This window comes from Protopterus annectens, chromosome 16.part0 (genome assembly GCF_019279795.1).
Source record: "Protopterus annectens isolate FY-2018-M chromosome 16.part0, PAN1.0, whole genome shotgun sequence".
Classification (NCBI taxonomy): domain Eukaryota; kingdom Metazoa; phylum Chordata; order Ceratodontiformes; family Protopteridae; genus Protopterus; species Protopterus annectens.
In genome coordinates this window covers 530659700-530682975 of record NC_056750.1, presented here as the reverse complement: position 1 = coordinate 530682975, position 23276 = coordinate 530659700, and the positions used below count along the sequence as shown (strand labels likewise).

At 44.2% G+C, this 23276-nt stretch overlaps 1 protein-coding gene across 2 annotated transcripts in view; it reads right to left on the bottom strand.

The window, feature by feature from the left end:
• LOC122790736 (TAR DNA-binding protein 43-like) overlaps positions 1-23276 on the bottom strand; it is a 136308-nt gene that overhangs the window by 75940 nt on the left and 37092 nt on the right. For both annotated transcript variants that reach the window (XM_044058324.1, XM_044058323.1), the window contains exons 4-5: positions 8617-8760; positions 5066-5233 (exon numbers count right to left, since the gene is read on the bottom strand). In XM_044058324.1, coding sequence (XP_043914259.1) covers positions 5066-5233; positions 8617-8760 — 312 coding nt within the window. The remainder of the gene's footprint in view (positions 1-5065; positions 5234-8616; positions 8761-23276) is intronic.

Here is a 23276-nt window from a genome sequence, read left to right as displayed (position 1 = left end):
GATTACAATGGTTCAGACAGTGTAGGAAAGCAGAAGACAAACAGGTGAATATGACTTGGGACATAAAGAAGTTAACAGGAAACTGGGACATCCAGCAAAGAGGTGAAAGGACTGTGTGAGAAGATCTGCAACAGTCAGGCATGAGTGCTGAAGAAGGCAGGAGTATGGCACTGAAAAGACAGAAAAGGTAATACCCCGACCCCATGCAGAAAATGGGAAAAAGGTCGCAGATGATGGTGACCCTTCCAGAGGAAGGTGCACACCTGATGCACAGATCCTTGGAAGAAGCATCTTCCACTGACTTTGACTCAGTCTTTAGAACATAAGCATTTTCTAGTCAACACAGGAAATGTTATCATTGATGGCAACAATGATATGCAGCTAAATTTAGTTTATCTTATATGTGCTGTGTACCCTAGTAAAAACATTATAGGTTCATACTAGGCTATCTGCCCTAGGGCATTTATAAGCCTAGCCAGAGTGTGTTTGGCTTTCGCCACCCATTTTAAATTAATTTTGCTATGCCCTTTTTCGAGGTTAGTATGCTGTGCCTCTGTCTAACAGTGACACAGAAGTGATACCTGGGGTAAACCTACGATCTCCCATCCACTCATCAAGATTCCTCTTGAGGAGAGTCAATGAGGGACTCCTGCCTAACCTGGACTGGGATTTTATTCCAGAGTGAAGGAAGCCTCTGGGTTATGAATCTGTCCCTCCAGCATGTCCTATTTATTTCAGTGCTGAGGTTCAAGTCTGTAAAGGGAAATCCGAAGTACTTTACATAAAAAAAGGAATGAAAATAATCTTTCCACTTCTGGAACTGGGAACAGAATTACTTTCAAATCCTTTCCTTTTCAATAGCAACTGTCACTTGTATATGAAACTGCAAAGAACCCTCAGAGCAGTGACAGTTTTGACACCTGATGGGAAAAAGTGTGCGGACAGGGAAGAGCCAATTCATTGGGACTACAAAGAAATGCTCTGAACAAAGCCTCCAATTTAGCTATATTTTTGGCTGTAGCTATATAACTATATACTGTAAAACAGGCCCCGAGAAGCACACAGATAAGGGCCATTCAAGAAATAAAAGAAGCAGTCCTGTTACAGAAGGTAAACAAGGTTACAGTGACTGACACTAACCCCATTATATGTCAATGGGAAGGAAATACACTACTATTTCTGTATGCCTAGCCCGACTCTTATAAAGCAGACTTGAAATATATTATGGGAAACAAAGCCTTGAAGAAAAAGATCATGTTGATATGTCAAGCCCCATTGCCATTTTTCAGAGAACATTACTTTTATTTAAGAGCAAAGTGATGTTGAGGAGTTAAAATAACTCAGAAAACAGTGCGCAAATACTAAAAAAAAACTGTAAACTGTATGGTAATCTAACATACAATCAGAAATAAAAAGTTTTATGTACATACAATACTGGGTCTGTGATTATAGCTCCAGACACAGGAGATCAAGTTTCAAGTCACCATTCTGCATATTAAAAAGTTTCCTCTTGTTTACTTAAATCCTCAACCAACCAACAAACCATCACCACAATCTATAGCTTCCTCTCAATTTTCCACTTACTGTTTACTTCCTGCATCCTTACAGTATTCAGATCCAGTGTTACATCAAATGCTCTTTTTAACATTGATGTTACAGCATAGTTCCTGCAGCTGCAGAACAATCAGGACAAAGTCCCCGCCACAGGCGTCCAGAAAACCACCCCTTCACACTGACATAATTTTGTAAAGTAACAATGCATGCAGAAGCTGCTTAAATATTCCAGAGTTTCACTGGAAATGCAGAGATACCTTCTTCTTTCAGCTTTTCCCAGTTAGGGGTTGCCACAGTGGATCACCTGTCCGCTCATGATTAGCAGGGGAGTTTTATGGTGTCGAGTTCCCTGCCCGGCGTCCCAACCTTCCACAGAAGGAGCGCGAGCACACACACACACACACACACACACACACACACACACACACACACACACACACACATATGCCTAGGGTCAATTTAGAGTGTCCAATCCACCTACAGCATGTCTTTGGGATGTGGGAGAGAGGACATGCAGACTCCACACAGAAGGCACCCCAGACGAGGATCGAACCAGAGAACCTCTTGCTGTGAGACGACAACGTTAACCGCTGCACCACTGTGGCCTCCTAAAACAAGAAAAGCAGAGATACCACAGTGGCAAAAATCCTTCAAGTTTAATTGTGTACACAAGCAATAAACAGTATTGTCTCCGATAACCAACCAACCAACAAAAAAGCATTTAAAATAGTGGGTCCCATCAGTATTCCAGCATTTAAAGTTGAACTTGTAGCCTCTTTCGCCTATGAGAATTTATCAATAATGTTTTTCTAGGGTTAAGCTTAGATCTAGATGGAGGGGGACAGAACAGGCTCCACAAAAGCAGAGGAGCTAACTACGTCAGAATAAGCAAGTTTCTAATCACTGTGATAGAATGGCCACTCAGAAAAGGGGCCACAGAAACTAGAGAGACTGCACTGCTGATCTAAAGAAAATTAGTGCTGGCTAAGACATGCATCAAGATTCGAATGCTGATTAAGACCTCTACAACAGGAACGTTGCAGCCTTGCATCTTGAAATGAGGGGGCCATTCAAGCAAATTAAAAATTTCTGCATACAATATAAGAAGGAAACTAGCAAAAGAACAGTGGAGAAAATATGTTGTCTGCAGCAGCAACAGCTGTATCAATTAAGGCGATCAAAAGAAAAATCTTAGGACTGGTCTCACTTACACAAGCAGGTACAGTTCGAAGAAGGTTGCTACTCAAAAAGTTTACATTCTGCAAATCCTAAACATAGGTACGCTAGTTCTTCTCAAAGACGGGATTTTCCTGAAAGGGGGAAGGGGATTTTTAAGATTCAGGTTTATGAAAAATACTTGTCCTGGTTAGTGACCCAGAGAGAACCTGGTGATACCTGTGTGAAGACAGCAAACTTACCAATATACATTTTAACTTTTGCTGGCTTCATTTAATATGTGGAATACCTCAATAGGAAAGTAGGCCTACTGTGTACTTAGGGTATCAGCAGCCATGATGCTTCTCTGATACTTCAGGAGAACCAGCTTTTCCTGCGTTACTAGGTTGTGAAAGTGAACAGTCTTGGATTTTTTGCTTAGCTGCACCAAACAGGAGCACTGTTGATTCTACCAACATGGTCAGGACATACAAGGTTGGTTCCGTCTTTTACAATGCAAGATCCTGAAGAAGATAGGGTAGGTAATCCCTGGCTTGGTCTAGACTACTGAAAGGGGAATAACTTGTTCTAGTACTTGCCCATGATGCTCCAATTGATTTTAAGATATTGCATTTCGCAATAGGAAGTCTGGCTAAAGAAAGTTATACCAGAAGCGTGAGTGGCCCCATGCATTCAGAAGCAGTTTATACTGCTAGAATGCTAAGGAAGAGTTTACTCCTTGAGCTAGGATATCCTGCTTTTAAGTTAGTAATTGAAGAGTATACTGCAGCAGCCACTTGAATGCCTCAGAGGTAACCTATTTTAGTCACCCAGGCCAAATTATACTTTAGTGCTCATTAGGCAAAATATCTCCCTTTCCACAGCAAAAAAAGGCATGCAGTCTTTTAGCTGTCAGGACAGAAAAAACTTTCAAGTCCTTGTCCAAATCTATTGGAACATTTAAATTACAGTCATCTTCAGTTTTGTTTCAACTACAGCTAACAACCAATGCATGAAACAAAACTCTTACCAGCTGGAATACTTGCAAAAGACAGAAGACTGATTGGTTAACATTTATCTCCTTTGCCATGCTGCACAAGCCTGGGTCTGACCCAAAACTAAATAAAAACAGCTGTAATGGACAACTGGCTCCCAGGAAGCAAAAGAATCCTCCGGGACTCCTTGGCAAACCTTGGAAAGATAAATGTTCTTGAGGTTCAAGGATCAAACACTCCTCCTCACCTTGACTGCACAAGTCACCATCCAGAAACTTGTACTTTATTTACGCAATTAATGGTGATGGTGGTTGGGTAATGCTATCTCAGTGGTCCACTGTACACCTGACTATAGTTTCTACCTTTAGGACAGCATCCACTCTTGAAGCACTTGAGGCTTTATAGATTCACAATAGATCTCAGACTGCCTTGCTGCCGGAGACACCAACTCCTGCATTACATGAAAATAAATGGACATAATCACACAATTCCTCAAACAAGTTCACTTGTGGAATCATCCCATCACAAATAGAGCTTATAAAAAATATCATCCCATCACAAATAGAGCTTATAAAAAATATACCTTAGGGAGGTGTCAATTTTGTTGGCAAGACTTGCGTACACCTGTTTTAAGCAGGTAAAGCTTTCCCAGCTGGGAACAATACACAATCTTCATTCCAGAATCCTAAACCAAAAGATGTAGCTGCCTCACTCAAGTTTCTACTCAAAGGAAATGCCTTTTTATGTTGTATCTTTCGGCTTTTCCCAGTTAGGAGTCGCCATAGCGGAACTCCGGTCCGCTAATGATTGGCAGCAGATTTTTACGCACCGAGTTGCCAGCCCCAACGTACAACCTTCAACGAAGGTACGCCCATTCACGCATGTCTCCACACAGAAGACGCTTTAGCTGAGAATCGAACAGAACAATGTGAGGCGACAATGCAACCGCAGCACCACCACTAAAATTTACCCAAAAGGGAGGAAGGGGGTGGGGTATTCGAAGCATGAGGCTGTAGAGGATATTTCTTGAGAAGATCTTTCTGAAACAAAATACAAACTAAAATGCCAGAAAGTTAAGGCAAGTAACTTTTCCCTTTACCTCTGAAGGTTACTCCTCACTCACTTAAGCTGCCAACCATTCCCATGTGCGTGCTTTTAATTCTTGTCCCATTTCAACTGTTCTCAGCCAAATGGAGCACCTGCCTACATACACTTGACAACTCCTTCTCACATTATGCTCACCTGCAACTTGTAACTTGTTTTTCTGGACACTTGCTTCACACAGTTCACAGGAGATTAAACAAGCAAAGGGAGGACAAAAGAATATACGAACTTAAAAAAAAAACGTAACATGGAGTTACCTGATCATCAGCAAATGTAACAAATGCAAAGGCTCGAAAAGGTTTTGGAATAAAGACATCAGTCACTTCTCCATACTGGCTAAAAAACTGCCGGAGCTCATCAGTTGTCATGTCTTCAGTGCAACGTCCAACAAACACTTTCCTGCATCGATAAGGCTCGTCTGGACCCTGACGTTAGGGGAGAGGAAAAAAATTCTTTGCCACAAATTTTTCAAAAATGTAAAAATGGTATAAGCAGCATACTTTATAAACACAAAACTTAGTTATGGCAAAGAGTTTAAAGCCAAATCGCTATTAAAAAAAAACAAGACACAAAACATGATGAATCTAGCTAAGGAAACATGCCTGAAAAGCAGCAGCTCAAGTAATATTAACACCAAATTACTCAATACTCACTGGAATTGGTCATGAGTGAACATCCCTATAGGGCAGCTACCCCCCAGCCTAGAACATTAATGTGACATCTGTAGTGTAGCATTTCTGTCAAAAAACACCACCTCAGCATGAGTATATGGGAGTAACATCAAATAGGTATGTTATAGATGTGTGTGTGTGTGTGTGTGTGTGTGTGTGTGTGTGTGTGTGTGTGTGTGTGTGTGCACGCATAAACACACATTACACACACACACACATATATATATATATATATATATATATATATATATATACACACACACATTTTATATATCTATATGCACATTTTATATATATATACATACATACACACACACAGATACACACATATTATATAAACACACACACACACACACACACACACACACACACACACACACACACACACACATACATAGGTCTACTTTGTTTTGTTGAATTTCATGTCACTCAATTCCATTTCACCTCGACCACATCGCTGAAAACACAAATGACTGAAAACTCACTCACTGAATCTTAATTCACTGAACTGCGGTTAGTATGTATGGCAATCTGTAGAGGACTGTAAGGCAAGTAAAAGGTATACCAAATTTACCACTTATTTTGAGTACTTATTGTCTTCTGGAGATAGTTAGTCATTGATGTTGTAACTATGCACGTATATGGTTTAAATGTATTGTTTTGAAGTTTTTGGTAAAATACAATATAAAACAAACAAGGTGGGGGGGCTACGCACCCACCCCCCTAACTATATATACTAACTAAAGGATCACACTACAGTGGGGAAAAGGGCATATACTTTTTACTTGCCTTGCAGTACTTTACACAGTGCCATATATACTAAGTTCAGTGTAGTGAAATAGGATTCAGTGAAAAGAGTTTTAAGTCACTTGAGTTTTCAGCAATGTGATCAGGGTGAAATGAAATTCAACGAAACAAAGTAGACCCATATACAGACACACAATAACCCAGTATGCAACAGTTCAGTGACTTGGCATTGTGGCCACTGGCTCCAAGTGTTGGTCACAAACTTGACAGGGTTATATAGCCATATCTCAGCCTAGCATTAAACTCTCCATAAGGAAGTAGCTGTAGTAGGATCACTGCAGTATTTTTCACATCTAATATAACAATTATGCTGCAGATGGGCTAATTAGTCATATGCAAGATTCTGGAGTTCCTGATGAAGGGTTATTCAGCACTGCAAAGACTACAGTTAGTAGTGAGGATGACAATAGGGTACTACATCATTACTCCACTTCCCCATTTGCATGTGGGGGAATGTCTACATTTTAACTCTCACTCCTCAGTTTCAATCATAAAGGACGTTCCACTTACCTTCCCTCTACTACATTTGATTCACTAGGGTCCGTTTCCCTGCACAGGTACCCACCATAATCTGTTTTCCTTGACCTTTTCAAATGGAGCTACTCTAGCTTCCACTCTATGTTCTCAACTCTGTCTTACATCATGCATACTACCACCATAATATATTCATAGGTTAGTACTAGGCTAACTGCCCTTGTGGGCTATTTTAAGCCTAGCCAATTACCCCATTTGAGAATCAAACCCTGCACCTTGTGTCTGCAAGGTAAACACAACCATTTTTCCAACCTCCCTCTCACATTACACATCCTACTATCAGTCTCCATGCCATTAACAACCACCAGACACACCACAGTGTGGTGTTTTTACATTACAGCTTCTTTGGCATTCCCTGCATTTGTACCACTCAAGTTATAACCTGTGACTATGTACAGGATAAACTGAAAGCCTACTCAAGGGAATGGTGCTTGGGGTCTACATGTGATATTCACTGACTACCACAGCTATGCACTATCCAGATTTCCTATGAATGGTGGGAAGCAAATGAAAAGAAGGTGCAGACACTGGAAGTTCCTTGGGTACCACTGAAACTTCATGTGCGGGCAAGAAGTTAGTGTAGCCTGAAGCCTTCAGGTCTTTGCAGGAGAGAAATGAAAACAGGTTTTTATAATTTCCCCAATACCTCTACAAGGTTGTCAAAATGGAGTGTGTAAATCTGTGGCTCTAGCCATTTCCAACAGGGAATGTGTCTGAAAACAAAGTATGGGGTTGGGAGGGTGGCATAACGGTTAAGGTGTTTGCCTTACAAACACAAGGTGCAGAGTTTGAGTCTCACAAGGGATAACTGGTTAGGCTTAAAATGGCTCGCAAGTGCAGTTAGCCTAGTACTAATCTATGAACCTATAGACATACATGTCTTTTAAAGCACAGAACCAAGTACCCCTTGAGCACCTCAAAAACAGCGAACTACCTAAAACAACTGGCCAAATCAGATTCTTCCAAGGCCTTTTATCCACCAAGAAAAAGACTATGCCAATTTGTATGTCAAAAGGGTTCATATAATCCACAAAATAAAGACAAAATCAGTTGAAGTGTGCAACAGAAACCCTTCATTCCTTACAGATGTAGACCTGCTTACCACACAACAGGATAAGACCTCCAGAAGTCTGAAGGACAAACATCTTGAAGAAAAAGGGGACAAGCCTCCATGGCCTTGCTTGCCTTGTCATTTGCTTTGAATATCCATGGCAAAAAACAAAAGACCCCCCCCCAATGCCACTTTTAAGAGATCAGCCCTGCCAACAGAGCATTTTAAATGGCTAAAGAATGAAGCAGAACTTTGTCACCTCCATTAAAAACCTAACCAAGTAAATTTGTCATGCAGAGTTGTGAAAAAAATATAGTGACGCCAATCCATTAAAAACCTAACCAAGTAAATTTATGTCATGCAGAGTTGTGGAAAAATATAGTGACGCCAAAGTATTTTTTTTTAAGGCTACACAGCACACCAAATTTCCTGCAATTCAGTGCAGGGATGGTGCAAGAGCCATAAGAACAAAGGCGGCACTCAACCCTTCCAATCAAGGAGGCGCATGCGTACACACACACACACACACACACACACACACACACACACACACACACACAAAACAGACTAGCAACTGAATTAGAGAATGCCCACGCAAGATTAACCAAAACTATACTTCTCACCAGCAATTAATCCCAGATGACATTCAGTGCCCTTAGTACGCTATCTAAATATACATTTAGTCATCATAAAAATGAAAGGCAGTTCTAAGTGAAACTGATTTTTTTATCTTAATATTACTTACCACTTTGGAATTTGGCAACTTGCAGTCACACCACCTTCCATCTATCATGTGCCGCTGGGACATTACTTTCACTTGACTCTCGAACTCTGCAAACCGGACAAAGCCAAATCCCTTTGAGTTACCACTTTTCGCATCTCTTTTAACCTGAGAACACACCAAGATACAGTGTGTTATGTCCACAAGAAGAAAGCTGTTTAATACAAGACTTAACATCCTATTACCTTGCATAACTTGACACTAAAGACCAGTCAACCTACAATACTGGTATACAACAATCTTTATGCATACTGCAAATTACATTCTCCCCGGGATTCATGAAGCTTGCGCCAGGCGCATGCATAGCGTAGGCGTTATAACACCAAATATGGCCGTCGAGCGATTCAGGCACGATCCAATTCCACGTGCACTACCGGCGTATGCCAGATCTGCGCAGCCGCCGGCGTAGGTATGTTAAATACCCCATATGCAGTGTTGCACCATGCAAATGAAGGCATATAGCGATTCATGAAGTGGTGCAGGCGTAGCATAAGCGCACGGAAATGTAAACCAAGAAACACGGTTTACATTTTCCCAAACAGAACATCGGAGCTATGGAAGAGGGCCAGACCCAGGTATCACAACGTTAACATATGCCAATGGCGAAATACACAGCCAATGGCATAAGAAAAGATGCACATCACGTAAATAACATTTAATGTCATGTCCACAGTAACGCACAGCACAACCGCAGGGCATGTGTGCGGAAGCTGTAACATAAAGAAATAATATAAAAATGTCATAAAATCGCAACGTAATAGAAATCAGGTTTACAGCATACTACACAATGGTAGGCATGAAACACCACAACCAAGGTGCAAGGGTTGCTAAGGGCTTGCGATAGTGTTCGGCACGGTAACTATGAATTAGTAGTCAATGCCATGCAAATGAGGCAGATAATACTGAATCGCAAATGTCCCGCCGGATGAAGGTTGTACCATACGGCGCAGCGGTATAACACCGAGGAGTGGCTCAGAGGAGATACATGACATCAGCAGAGAGGTGTGCCACCGTAGCAGTAAGCACATTGGAGCATTGCAAATCTGGCCTGTCCGTTGCTAAGCAAAGCTGCAGGACAGGGGTGGGGAGGAATCGTTTAGCTGAGAGCACACATGGTGCCCAAAAGCGCATGTGTACGAGGATGAAAACGTGCCCGAAACCCAGTAATCGGACGCGTGCGCCGCAAACAATAGCAGAAACAGGAAGGTCAGGGGAAGAAAAGAAGGAAATGCGGAAGTAGGGTAATTGGAGTACTAATGAGCAATCAACACCAATCAACCCACGAAGGCCAATCGACGGCAGCTGACAAGTCTGCTTGCAGAAACCTGCAAAACAGGATAGGGGGGCCATTTGAATGCAAAGAAAGGATGTGAGGTATTGGATTGCAAAGATAGGAGACTTGACACAGCAGAGCAAAGCAAACCGACAGCAGACCGTCAGTAGCACACATAACGCAAGATACGCCAGGTCCAGGAAAGTACAAATGAAAGTAGGCTGCAGGATGCATGCCAGAAAATGGTAGGTGCAACATGCAGAAATGTAAAGGGAAGGTCAAGAGGTAATCCACGGCAGGCAAATGTAATGCAACACCAAAGGCAGCAAAATAGTAGTTCCGGCAGTAAAACACATAAGATAACCTGTAGCTACGATCGTACATACACACCCTATGACATCATCGGTGTTCACAGCACAATAGTATAAAGTGTGAAAGCACCCAACACACACCTGTGTATTCCCAAACACCGCACCATAGGTGTAAACACACGGGGAACTTTTAAAATGTACATGTTGGGAGATGCCATAGCTGTGATTCATCAGCAAGTGTTAGAGACTGACGGTGTTGTGGAGGATGATGCCGACAACCACCGCAGGCCTCGGAGGAGAAGGAGAGTGTTCAGACCAAGGGTAACCTACCAGGGGCTACATGACCTGGAGATAGTAGACCGTTACAGGGTGGACAGGGACATCTTACAGCAAATAGTGGAGCTGGACAGGCCACGCCTCAGAACCAGAAACAACAGAGGGGAACCCATCCCAGTGGACATGAAGGTATGTGTAAGCCTGCGAATACTGGCCACGGGTACCTTTCAAAGGCCAACTGGAGATATAATGGGTATCTCACAGGAATCAGCATCCAGGGTACTACACCAGTTCCTGGATGCCATGTTTCCACATGCCAATGAGCAGATATACTTCCCCAGAACTCAGGAGGAGTTGGCCAGCAATATGCGCCACTTCCACCGTGTGGCACAATACCCGGAGGTACTGGGTGCGATAGACTGCACGCACATACAAATCAAGTCACCACCCAGTGAGCAGGGTAGGCGCTACATAAACCGCAAGGGATTCCACTCCATCAACTGCCAGGTCGTGTGCAATGCCCAGGGCATTATCATGGATGTGTGTGCTGGCAGCCCTGGAAGCTACCATGACTCCCATATCTGGCATGCCTCACAGCTGTATCAGGGGGGACATCCCACATGGCCATCTCGTGGGGGATGCTGGCTATGCACTGGAGCCGTGGATGATGACTCCCATCAGAAATGCACACACACCCATGCAAGAACGCCATAATGAGGCACACGCACAAACCAGAATCATCATAGAGCATGTGTTCGGGATGCTGAAATCACGGTTCCGGTGCTTAGATACATCTGGTGGAGCCTTGCAGTACTCTCCAGGCACGTGTGCCCACATCGTCATAGTATGTGCCATGCTACATAATATGATCCTGCAGAAGCAGCTGCAGCAGGGACAAAATGGTGAAGGCCCTCATAGCCCACCGCAACGGCCAAGGCCATTACAGGCACAGAGGGATTCAGACCATGAACACACTGTGCCAGCCCCAGTAGGCAGACGGAGGTGTGCCCAATATGCCTACGCCTTGGCAAAGAGGGAACGTGTAGCACATACTCTGACAGTGTAGGCCCCTACGGACTGACACCTCTCCACCTGCACACACAGTAAAATGGATGGCACACAAACATGACCACCTGTAAATTGTAATGTATAGGTGGCCCAATGTGTGACTCCAACATAGGCAGCCCTCAAACATTGTAAACACAACAGCCAGTGGGACACAGAATGCCAACACCTGAACAGTACAGGAGTAGCATATGGTGGTGCTGTGTGCCTGTCACGTTCCCCGCCAGATATATATATAGATATATATATATATATATATATATATATACATATATACATATATATATGTATAGATATATAGATATATAGATATATATATATAGATATATATATATACGTAGATATATATATATATATATATATATATATATATACATATATATATATATACATATATATATACATATATATATATATATATATATATATATATATATAGATATATAGATATATATATATATATATATATATATATATATATATATATATATATATATAGGTTCATAGGTTCATACTAGGCTATCTGCCCGAGGGCATTTACAAGCCTTGCCCTTCGTTTTGTGGCTTACGCCACCCCTTTAGTATGGGGAACTATACCCATTATTTTGCTGTGCCTCTGTCGAGCAATGACACTGAGGTAATCCCTGGGGTATATCTGCGATCTCCCATCCATTGGTCAAGATTTCTCTTGAACAAGGCCAGCGAGGTGCTCTGCCTCACATGTACCGGGATTTTGTTCCACAGCATAGGAGTCTTTGGGTGATGAATCTATCCCTCCAGCACGTCCTATTAATAGCCGTGTCGAGGTTTTAGTCTCCGCCCTTGTGGCTCTGATGGATCTAGATTTTTGAGGTGAAGCATATTCATCAAATCTGGGTTTGACATGGCCTTGTATGTTAGGCAAAGGTCACCTCTGAGCAAGCGTAAGCGACTGAATAGAGCTGGAGTTCTTTCAGTCGGGCAGCATAGGAGACCCTTTATCCTTTTGGTGAGGAACTTTTGTGGCCTCTCCAGCTGCTGCAAGTGTCGGGTCAGATGCATTCCGAATGGGGCATTGTACTCAATCATTGGTCTGATGAGTGATGAGTAAAGGGAGACTATGACCTCCCTTGATCTAGATGAGAATCCCTTCATGATAAGGTGGGCGATGTAGAAGGTCTTCCTAACTACTTTAGCTACATGGGTGTCGAATGACAGACTACTATCAACCTGGGTCCCCAGGTCCCTGATAACTTCTTCTGTACTCAGTGGATTGCCACCTATTTGGTAGCTAGGGGTAACCTTGTTTTCCAAGGGTATGACTATGCATTTTTGGCATTTAACTTTAGGCCGTGGCTCTGGCACCAGTTATCCGCTTCTGTGAGACCCTTCTGAAGGATATCTGTGTCAGATGTGTTTTCTACTATGGCGCCCAGTTTGCAGTCATCTGCAAACTTTGTCAGCCATAACCCTCCTGTGTTTGCTTGTACTTGGAAAAGTAGATGCCAAACAAGAGTGGGCCCAGGACTGAGCCCTGTGGGACACCACTTGTGACAGGCTTTGAGTCTGACATGGCCAGCAACTCTGACCCTGTGGGTTCTGTCACTCAGCCAGTTTGCAACCCATCTTGTGATGTATGGGTTAACATTTAAGCTGATGAGTTTTTCAATGATACCCGAGTGGGTATTGTATCGAAGCCTTAGCCAGATCGAGGTAGGCTGTATGGACTGACTTTCCTCATCAATGGCTTTGGTGACTGTTTCAAAAGTCAACCAAGTTTAAAAGGCATGATCTGCCTTTGACAAAGCCAAACTGGGTTGGATCCAAAGTCTGCAAATTCCCTATGTCTTTATTTATGAGGTCCATTATGATCCTCTCCATGGCTTTGCAGATAAGGCTTTTCAAGCTAATGGGGCGGTAATTTCCAGGGTCTATATATATATATATATATATATATATATATATATATATATATATATATATATATATATATATATATAGATATATATATATATATATATAGATATATATATAGAGAGATATATATATATATATATATAGATATATATATATATAGATATATATATATATATATAGATATATATATAGATATAGATAGATATATATATATAGATATATATATATATGTATATATAGATATATGTACACATATGCATATATATATCATACAGATAGAAAGGGCAATAGAGGGATATATGGTGATATAGATGGATTCAGCGATATCTGCAAATATAATAGATAGTTCAACGACATTCATAACATCTTGGAGGTACAAATAAATAGGATACCGCCAACCATGGAATGTGTAACATACCGACATGCGTAACCACGAGGCTGAAAGACCGATGGAACACAGTACCGGAACAGTACATCCGCGAGTAATAGTATGATGATATGAAGGGACAGTTAGTCACCGCTGCCGGTGTCACGGTCCAAGTAGGTACTGTGTTCAACTGTGTCTGTGAGTGCCGTAGTCTGTGTAAGTGTGCGTTGAGGGTGCCGTGTGCGTCTCTGTGTGACTGTAATGTGTGTGTGTGTCCGCAACATGTGTTTGTTAGTGCCAAGTCAGAGGCAGATCAGTACGGTAGGTGTGGGTATAGCTAGCCGTAGGCATACGGTTACTACCTGTCCCACAGTAGGAGGGACAGCCCCACCCTGGGCAGGTATGTCCTGACATAAAACAGTACAAAGGGCAAATGTCCGAGATGGTAGGACATAAATATGTCCCATATATAATGTAACAGTCGTATTTAATAGTTATGCCTGTATGTAAGAAACTTAAATGTTACATGCAATATGATAAGTAGCCAAAGTCACACAACAATAGGTATGTAGTGAGGATAAAAGTATGTGCTAACCTGTGTACTGACTGTGGCTACGTGTTGGCCTGTAAACACTGCTTTGTGTCCCGCAAGTGTCCAACAATGACCATATGAAAAGGTGGCAACCCATGGCAAACAGGCTCTTTTAACAACACAACCACAATGACTGCAAATATCTGGGACAGAAATACAAGGGATAGCTGTCACTTACACATATCCCCTGATATATCGCTGCAATTACGGACGTATACAAGTAGCAAGCTCACCTGCAGACGATATAGAAACCAATTAACAACGGCCCAACGTACAATCCCGTAACATAAGTCTACTAACTGTTAGCTCTCTAATTAGGGACGGAGCCCACACACAGACATACGGATTATGTAGAAATGCAAGGCCCACAAACCTGTATATGTTACGTACAACCACTGACATCCCCCACACACTAGAAACTAAAGCAATACAGACTGTAATAGCAGCACAAACATCCAGTCAGTCAATTACATCTGCAGAACCCTCAACATACCGTGTGAGAGACGCAATTAAAGGCGTCATGCAAAATTGCAGGTGTTGTATAATGGAACAAACAGCCATGTTACAGGTTTTGATTCCAATACTCCGTTATCAGACGTTGGGATGACAGGTACACCCACACGTTGAACCAAATACTCTACCTGTCACACACAATCCACGGGGGACATGAATCCAAACTATACTTGTCTCCATGCATAGCAGTTGCAGTTACACATAACAAAACACAATACAGACAGTCTCCCCGAAGGTAGGGCAAATAGGCAACGCCCAAGTGGAGAATCCAATTATACCCCACTGTCGCCGCGTAATTGGCGAATGGAGTAGCTGCACAGCTGATATGCAAGTAATTAGTCACTCAGGAACACCAATTGGCGGGATGAATCCACATGTTTCAGGTATCGACGTATATAAGGATGACTTGCCAGACATTCAAACCGTATGCTCATACCGAATAATAGTAGAAACACTGTGAGAGAGATAGAAACGAAACGCCGTAATGACAACAAGGTATGTAGAACGCCCGATATGTAAGGTTATGTATAGCATGATCTGTATTAATTAGTTTTACTGTATGTATAGCCTGGTTTGCATTAATTAAACGTGTCCACAAGTGGGGAAAGGTATTTATGTAGTGATGTCTTGCTGAGCATACTAACGCTTGTAGAAACTGTGCGTCCAGCAGTGGGACACAAGGTACACAGCACAGACACCACAATGGATGCTACAAGAGGGCGTTCAACAGAACAATGCCATACAACCTGCCGTCAGTGGTAGGGTATGTCCAACAAGGACGTGCCATAGCAGGGGATAGTATATGTTGATATACTGTCACAGCACGCATGTGTATGGGCATATAATGTTAATGACATATGTAAGGTGGTCCCGCTGTGCAAGTATGCTTTGCATTATGGGATACTATGTGAAATATGTGTAATGTGTAGTATTATAGGTAGATATGACAGATATTCTACACAGCATCACAGGCATATCATGCATACCACAGGTATCGTCTATTGGTATGTACAATAACAGGATACATATGGCCTGTAAGTATGGGACATAGTAATAGCATGATAGCTAATCTAAATGGAAGGGCTACCAAGTACCCATGCACAAAGGACATGTAATAGCTTCACAGGTGCATAGTGGGGTACTATGCAGTCTGGCAAGTCCATGTGTAAGCACAACTACAGTGTTCACATTAGTGGCACCTCTCTAGGGTAGTGTCCTGTGAACAGCAGAGCCAGGTGTCACCTGCACCTCTACACAGTACAGCCACTGCAGTGATCCCAGGCCTACATGTGTCTCCCAACCACCAAGGGAGGTATCACATGAACAGTGCTACTGAGTGTCCCTGCGTGATGTACATAGGACTTATGTTCCACAGCATGGTGAGTGTCCGGTTTGGGAATGTAACCCAGAAGCACATCCCACTCATTGTGGCGTGTGTGCACATATCCATGAGCATGTTGCTCACAGTGGCCTCTGCTTATGTCGCGTATGAGGAGTATATCCAGCAATAATGTTGTGGACATGGGCCCTGTCTGATCAGCAGAGGTCACGCCTGAGTATGTAGTATACAAATGTGTACAGATGTGGTGTCCGTAGTGCAGCCGCATATTTAAACTGTTGGAGCTCAGTAAACGTCATGGCGTGTTAATGTTGTGGCATGTAAAGCTGTCGCTGTTGTGTAAGGTACACCCTAAATGGGGTGGTGTACCCTTGAATGTGTGTAGATGTCTTGAGTTCAGAGGTACAATGGGTGCCTATGTACCAGCTACACACCCAGTACAAATAGGTGTGGCCACGTAGAAGGATATCCACGCCACAATGGCAATACGGTAACCACAGGAGTGGGTGCGACATATGTGTGTACTGCAAACATGTACAATGTGATATGATGTAGGGGACTACCATCCATGTGATAGTCAGTGGGTGAATGGTGTAATGCAAAGGTGATGTGCATGCACCTTGTGTCATGCAGCTTGATGCCATGATAGTCATATTATGTATCTGTCACAGCAACACCTATATGGTTGGAGTCAGTATCAGCTGGTGGAGCAATCATGGCGCTTGGTATGTAGGGGTTTGAAAGCTAGGCAGGGAAAGTCCCCTGTGCTAGCCTGTTCTGCAGGGAAGCATATACTGAACATGAGGGGCCCTATGACTGAGGACTGTGGTATGCCAAATGTGCCTGACATGTAGTAGGTACTATGGTATGCTGGCCTCACTGTGTGTCCTGTCCATGAGCCACATACCATAACATCCTGAGACACAGGGTACGATGTGCAGGTGGATGTGTATGTTGTCAATACCAGAATGGGGAATGGTGCTGAAAGGCAATGAGAGGACAATGTAGGATGTGTGGACTCCCGTACCATCAGCAACTGCCCTGGTAACTGTATGAAAGGAGTCCACCATGTGTAGGGGCCATGCTCTGGCCTTAACAAGCCCAACCCGGGTGGCAGCAAAGGACGGGAGCCCAACAATGTCTCTGTGAATGACGTCCTTGATGATGTGCCCCATAGCCATGCAGAACAGTCCAGTCAGGTGTGTAGGACTATAGTCCTACTCGTGCAATGCGGTGCCACCTGTGAGTAGTGTGATAAATGCTGCTGTGTGCCATTCAGAGGCTACAATGTCTGAAACAAGGCTATTACTGAATATGGTGGCCTAGTGGGGAGACATGTAATTCAGAGGTTGGTGGACATCACAGCCTGGAACGTTGGAAGGTGACATGGGGCCAGTGTCCCAGGACATATAGAGTGTAGGTCAGTACTGTGTAGGTGTGACCACAGGGACACCACAATGTTCATGTATGGATTGCGGCCCTGTAGTGAGTGAGAGGGTGTAATGTCAGCATTGAATCCATCCTCCAGCATGTTGCCAACAACACCTGGGTCTGCAATGTTCCTGAGTGACTGTTGTATGTGACAGCAGATGTGGGTGTTGCCATCGAATACTGACATACCACCATAATGCCTGGTGGTACACCCCGGAATGTGTGGCAGTCATGTTTACGTAGCTAGTCTTGGAGTATATGATGAGGGACCCTGTGGCCCCACCACGGCTGACCAGTGAGCCACCCCACACATGGGAATGTACACCACTGTGCAACAGCCTACACCTGTTGTTGTACATCATATGTCCATGGAACATGACCACCAGAGTGGCGTCTGTTATCTGGTGTGTACCATCATGGCTCTGTGTGGAATAGCATGATCCATGCAGTTGTGTACATGCTAATGAAGTGCACTGGGCTATGTGTCAGCATTTGTATGTGCATTGTCCATCTGCACGGGTGTCATGATGTTAACAACCGCTGTCAGCAGACATCTGTAGTAGGTGTTGTAGTACACATGTACTGTGTATGCTGTGATGGGTGTGTTGCCGGGATGTGGCTAACAAGGTCGATTAGCATATGTTCGAATCCACCAATGAGGGATAACCCCAGGTGTGTAACACCAGTCACATGGTGGTAGTGTTCATGCCAAGGGTAATGTAGGTCTTGGAGGTGGTGTGTATGGGTTGATCCAGCAGAGCGGAGGGTATGACTCATGGATGTGTCGGTACATGAGTGGCTATCCCAGTGAAGTGTGGGGTAGTGTCAGTCATACATCAGTAGTAGCTGTCTGAGGCCCACTGTCCACTATACCAACATAGAAGGTATGTTACCCGTGGGGTATGATGTTGACTCTGTCGCTTGTTACAATGTGTATAGCGGTCTCAGACACAGTTAGTTGCACGTGGAGCACCTCTGATGCATTGTGCTAAGTAACTTGCCAGGATGTGTGCAAAACATAGTGGGATATGGGAACCTCTCAGCTGTGGGTGTGCCGGTCCAGGTATGTGCCTGAAAGGTATGGTCTGTCTATAACCTGTCATTGCAGGTGTGCTCTGCAGAGCCTAGAGGCAGGTCCCAGTCACTACAGAGATGTTTCAGTGGTGCATTATAAGGTGTGCCTTGCCTGCGTGCATCACAGAGGAAGATGCAAGCATTGTGTCACATGACCCTATGTCGTGCCTGCCAGTTACCTCCCTGCCGGTGACAGTTATTGGAAACTGTGCAAGACAGGCACTATAGAAGCAGCAAGAGCCTTACATGTGAGCTGTACTCCCAGGGCTGACAGGTGCAAGTCATCTGTGCCACAGCATTGTGTTTGACCAGGACAGTCATAGCGGACAGATACCACATGCCTGTGGAATGACAATAGGAGCATAGGCAACTGTTGAAGTGACACAGTCTGTCATTGTACAGTGGTATCGTGTCCGGACAAATGCAAAATGCTCCCCAGGGCTAGGCCCACACCCTCAGGGCTATAAGACTGGTGAGCTATTGCATGTCCCTGCACACGTAGTCTGTGAAGTGGCATCACAGGGCAGTCACACTAACATGGAGAATGACAGTCATATCGTACCTGGTGAGGTGTGGCATGGGTGCATAGGTTATGTTGCAGAAGCAGTTACCCGACAGCAAGATATAAGCGACTAACGCCTTGTGTAGCCTGCTGTGTGGAACTGCAGTGTGACTCCCTACAGAGTCAGCTATGACTGGTGTGTTGTGAATGTTATATTTCACTATTGGCTGTATGTGATGGGCACACATGAGTCTGTGGGCTATAAGCTGGTGATGTTGTCTTCCATGATGGGGGCTACCTCTGGTGACTACAGTGAGTATGGAGACGTACTGCACAAGTTGTCCTCGTAGGTGTGGCCAGTGGTGTAGATCATGTGAGACTATGTGATGGGTGGGGTGTGTTGCGAATGTTACACATCCCCAAATAACTGTCAGGTGCAGTCAGGGTTGGTGACAGCATTACCATTAGCCATAGCTGTCAACCTCCTGTCCCCAAACTGAGGAACATTAGCCCTCATACTGTGTGACAAATGGGCAAAACGTGGAACACTTACAACTGGCTTACTAACAGCGTCAACTAGGTAGGGCATATGATGGCTAAAATAGGCTGGTCTTATGTATAAAAAAGATATTCCAATGAATTAATATGACTCCCATCTATTTAGCCATGGCTAGCAGGTAAACTATTTACAACAATGAATGTGTGACAGACCCTTCCAATGTGGAACCTTGAGGAACATGCACCTTTTAGAACCCTAAATGAGGTACTTTCCTCGTAATGAGGTACACCTGAGAGCTATGCCCCCAGCACGGCTGCAGAAGTGCATCCCCCACAGGCTGTAGTGCCGTATGTTGGGAGGTGAGCATTGAATGTGTACATGAGACAATTGCTCTATTGCCACATGTATGACATATCCCTCATATAGACAGGCAGTAGCACTGGTACGTGACAGTTGGACATGCCTGTATATACAACCATGTCCCACAGGATATGTGCGTTACATGTGTACAACAGCTGTCGTACCTTAAGCAAGCTGGGAAGTGTAGGACAGCCAGTGTACCTGTGGGAAATGGTGTGGAATGGGCGCTATAGTAATCAGTAGCTCATGACATGCTCACAAGTTCTGAACAAGTGCCTAGCATGACCATACAATACAGATAGGGTGTTGGATAATATCAACTCACAAGTGGTGATGACAGTCATTTAGGGTGGCAATGCACTATAACCCTGCTGAGTATGGTGTGCATGTCCATGAACCATTAGCACTGTAGATGTTAGCAGTACAGATGTACAAGACAGCACGGATATTTGATTACAAATACCTTTGCATGTCACAGGAGTGTTCCACCAGTGGCCTGTTGACAGACTCACAACTACAAAAGGTGCAAGAGTGACATGTGCACAGCACACCAGTGCCAGCTACAGTAGAACAGGGTTAATGTGTTGTACCCCACCCTCATTGTAGCCCATACCACACAAACAAATGTTAGGCATCTGTGTATATAAGGCTGTGAATGGCCATGACCTATCAGTATAGCTGTGTCAGTGTTGTGAACAACATACAGAATGGGCTGTGTGGGTGAGGTGTGTGACATATGTGCACAATCTGATGGATGATACCAGCAGTGTCACCGCTAGGTGAACATCCCTGTACCCATAAACTACTACCTAGGCTGTGGTCAACATTATGGACACTGTGTAAGGGATGGTGCTGTGCAGTGCACCCCCCGACATGGTGACGTCTCCAGGCCCCTTAGGTAGTCATATGAGGTACCCATGTCATGTCAGGGTGCCATCCATGAGCACGGAGATCACTGGACAGGCATATACAGCACTGTGGTGACCAATATTGGATCACATACCACCTGTAAGGGGTAATGGCTATGCATGGATGTGCAATACCAGCTTTCACAATCCACACCTCCACTATGCAGCATGCTGTCTACCTTGCAGAAGGACATTTGCTACACCATGATGATGGACATGCTACATGTCCATATCCTGATCTATATGACATATGTCACGGACAGCCACCGTCCTAATACTAGGATCGCCACAGGCTGGACAGATCCCTGTGCCATATATGTGACATACTCCCGCCATACCATGCAACCCTGTCCATCAAAGCTGCACATATCATCCCAGTCATACATGGTGTGATGGCCGCATGGTAGATGTACTATCAACTGACTGGATCAGTAATGTGGCACTGATGCACCTTGCGTTGGCACAATGGCTGTCTGTTACAGCTTGGAAACCGTGCCCGCACATGCTATGGTTGAAAACCATCCCTGCGAATGTCGTCTGACTAGCCATTGTCCCATGTCTATCACATGTGCAATACAGGCGATCCGTGGCAGGATGTTGAACAGTTGTACAGTGCTGTGTAGATGTATATGGCAAAACACATGCATGTGCAGGTGTCCATGTGTATGTGTGCATTGTCACTGCTCAAGTCCATTACGGCTGTGTCTGTGTTGATATGTGACATATACACAGCATCCAGGTCAACAGTAGTACCGTGGACACATCGAGGCATGTGCGGATAGGTAAGAACACAAGTGCAGGCAAATAGACATGCCCACAGCAAGACAGCATTTACATGGAGTATGAACACTGTAATGAGGTGACACACATATATGGTGATGATATCAAATGCATATTGGGTGTGACATGTGTGACACAAACACGTCAGTCGTGTCAGTGTCATGATGCTTTGCAAAGATAACTGTGCAGATGTAGTAGATGTCATAGAAATGTATGTGCAGCAGTATCTCTGTACATCTCTGAAACTGTGACCTGTCACCATCATTATGTCTTACAGATAATGCCCCGTACACGCCTCCCAGCATACACCCGCCAGGAGGATGATGTCCTCATCCCACAGCTCCATGACAACTATGACTTGTTGTTCAGCCATGTGCCACAGCATGCCCAGCAGCGGGATGACCTGTGGCAGGATCTACGCAGGAGGGTGAACGATGTGGGTGGCCATAACCGCACCTACCAGCAGGTGCGCAGACACTGCACGGACATGATACGACATGCAAAACAGCGTGCCACTGCAATCACCAGGGAACAAGGTGGAACAGGTGGTGGGCCACCAACCCAGCCCCCACTCACACACACCGAGGAGCTACTGGCCAGTCTGGGGACACCCAGGGAACAGCAGCCAGAAACACTAGCTGCCATCGTGGAGGTGGGTGTCTCCCAACCAATGAGCCTGGAGTTGCCTGGTAAGTCAGTACTGCACATATGGCTATTATATCCCATGTAGTTGCATGTGTCACTGTACATTATGTAAAGTAACAACATATGCAAGGTATGTGGACACACATGCTGCATACTACAGTATGCTATGTTGTGTATGCACACATGTGCATACTATATGCTATTACACAGGTGAATGTGTTCACATGCACAGTGCAACCTGTGGCTGTCATACAGTCATGGATAATGTTCATACTGGTGTGCCACCCCTATACAGGTACCTCTGGCGTGCCGCACAGACATGGGTCCGTTGCAGGTGAGACTGTCATCAGTATCAGGCATGTTACAGTGTAGATCTATTTGCCATGTGGCCAGTTAACACTTGCACACCTGATGTTTGTTCCAGTCAAGATATGCAGGTCGCACCACCCTTCATTCACACACACCACCCATGTGCAATATATACAAACGTAATGATACACCGACCTGAAACCACAGTACTTGTCATTGCAACATGTGTGGTCAGCTGTGCATACAACGGTGGAGGTGTTCTACAATGGAGGCATATGTAGTATGCTTTGGAACAACATGTGTGGTACGCACACAGTGAGCTGGGATATGGGCAGCCCACAGGTGTCACCATTGTGTCATATGCCCCTGCACTGGGTGCACACATTGTTATGTGCCACCTGACATGTCCCAGACATGTAGTGTTCTGTCTGCAATATTGTCACACTATCACATGACCTGTACCCCACATACCAAACATACAACC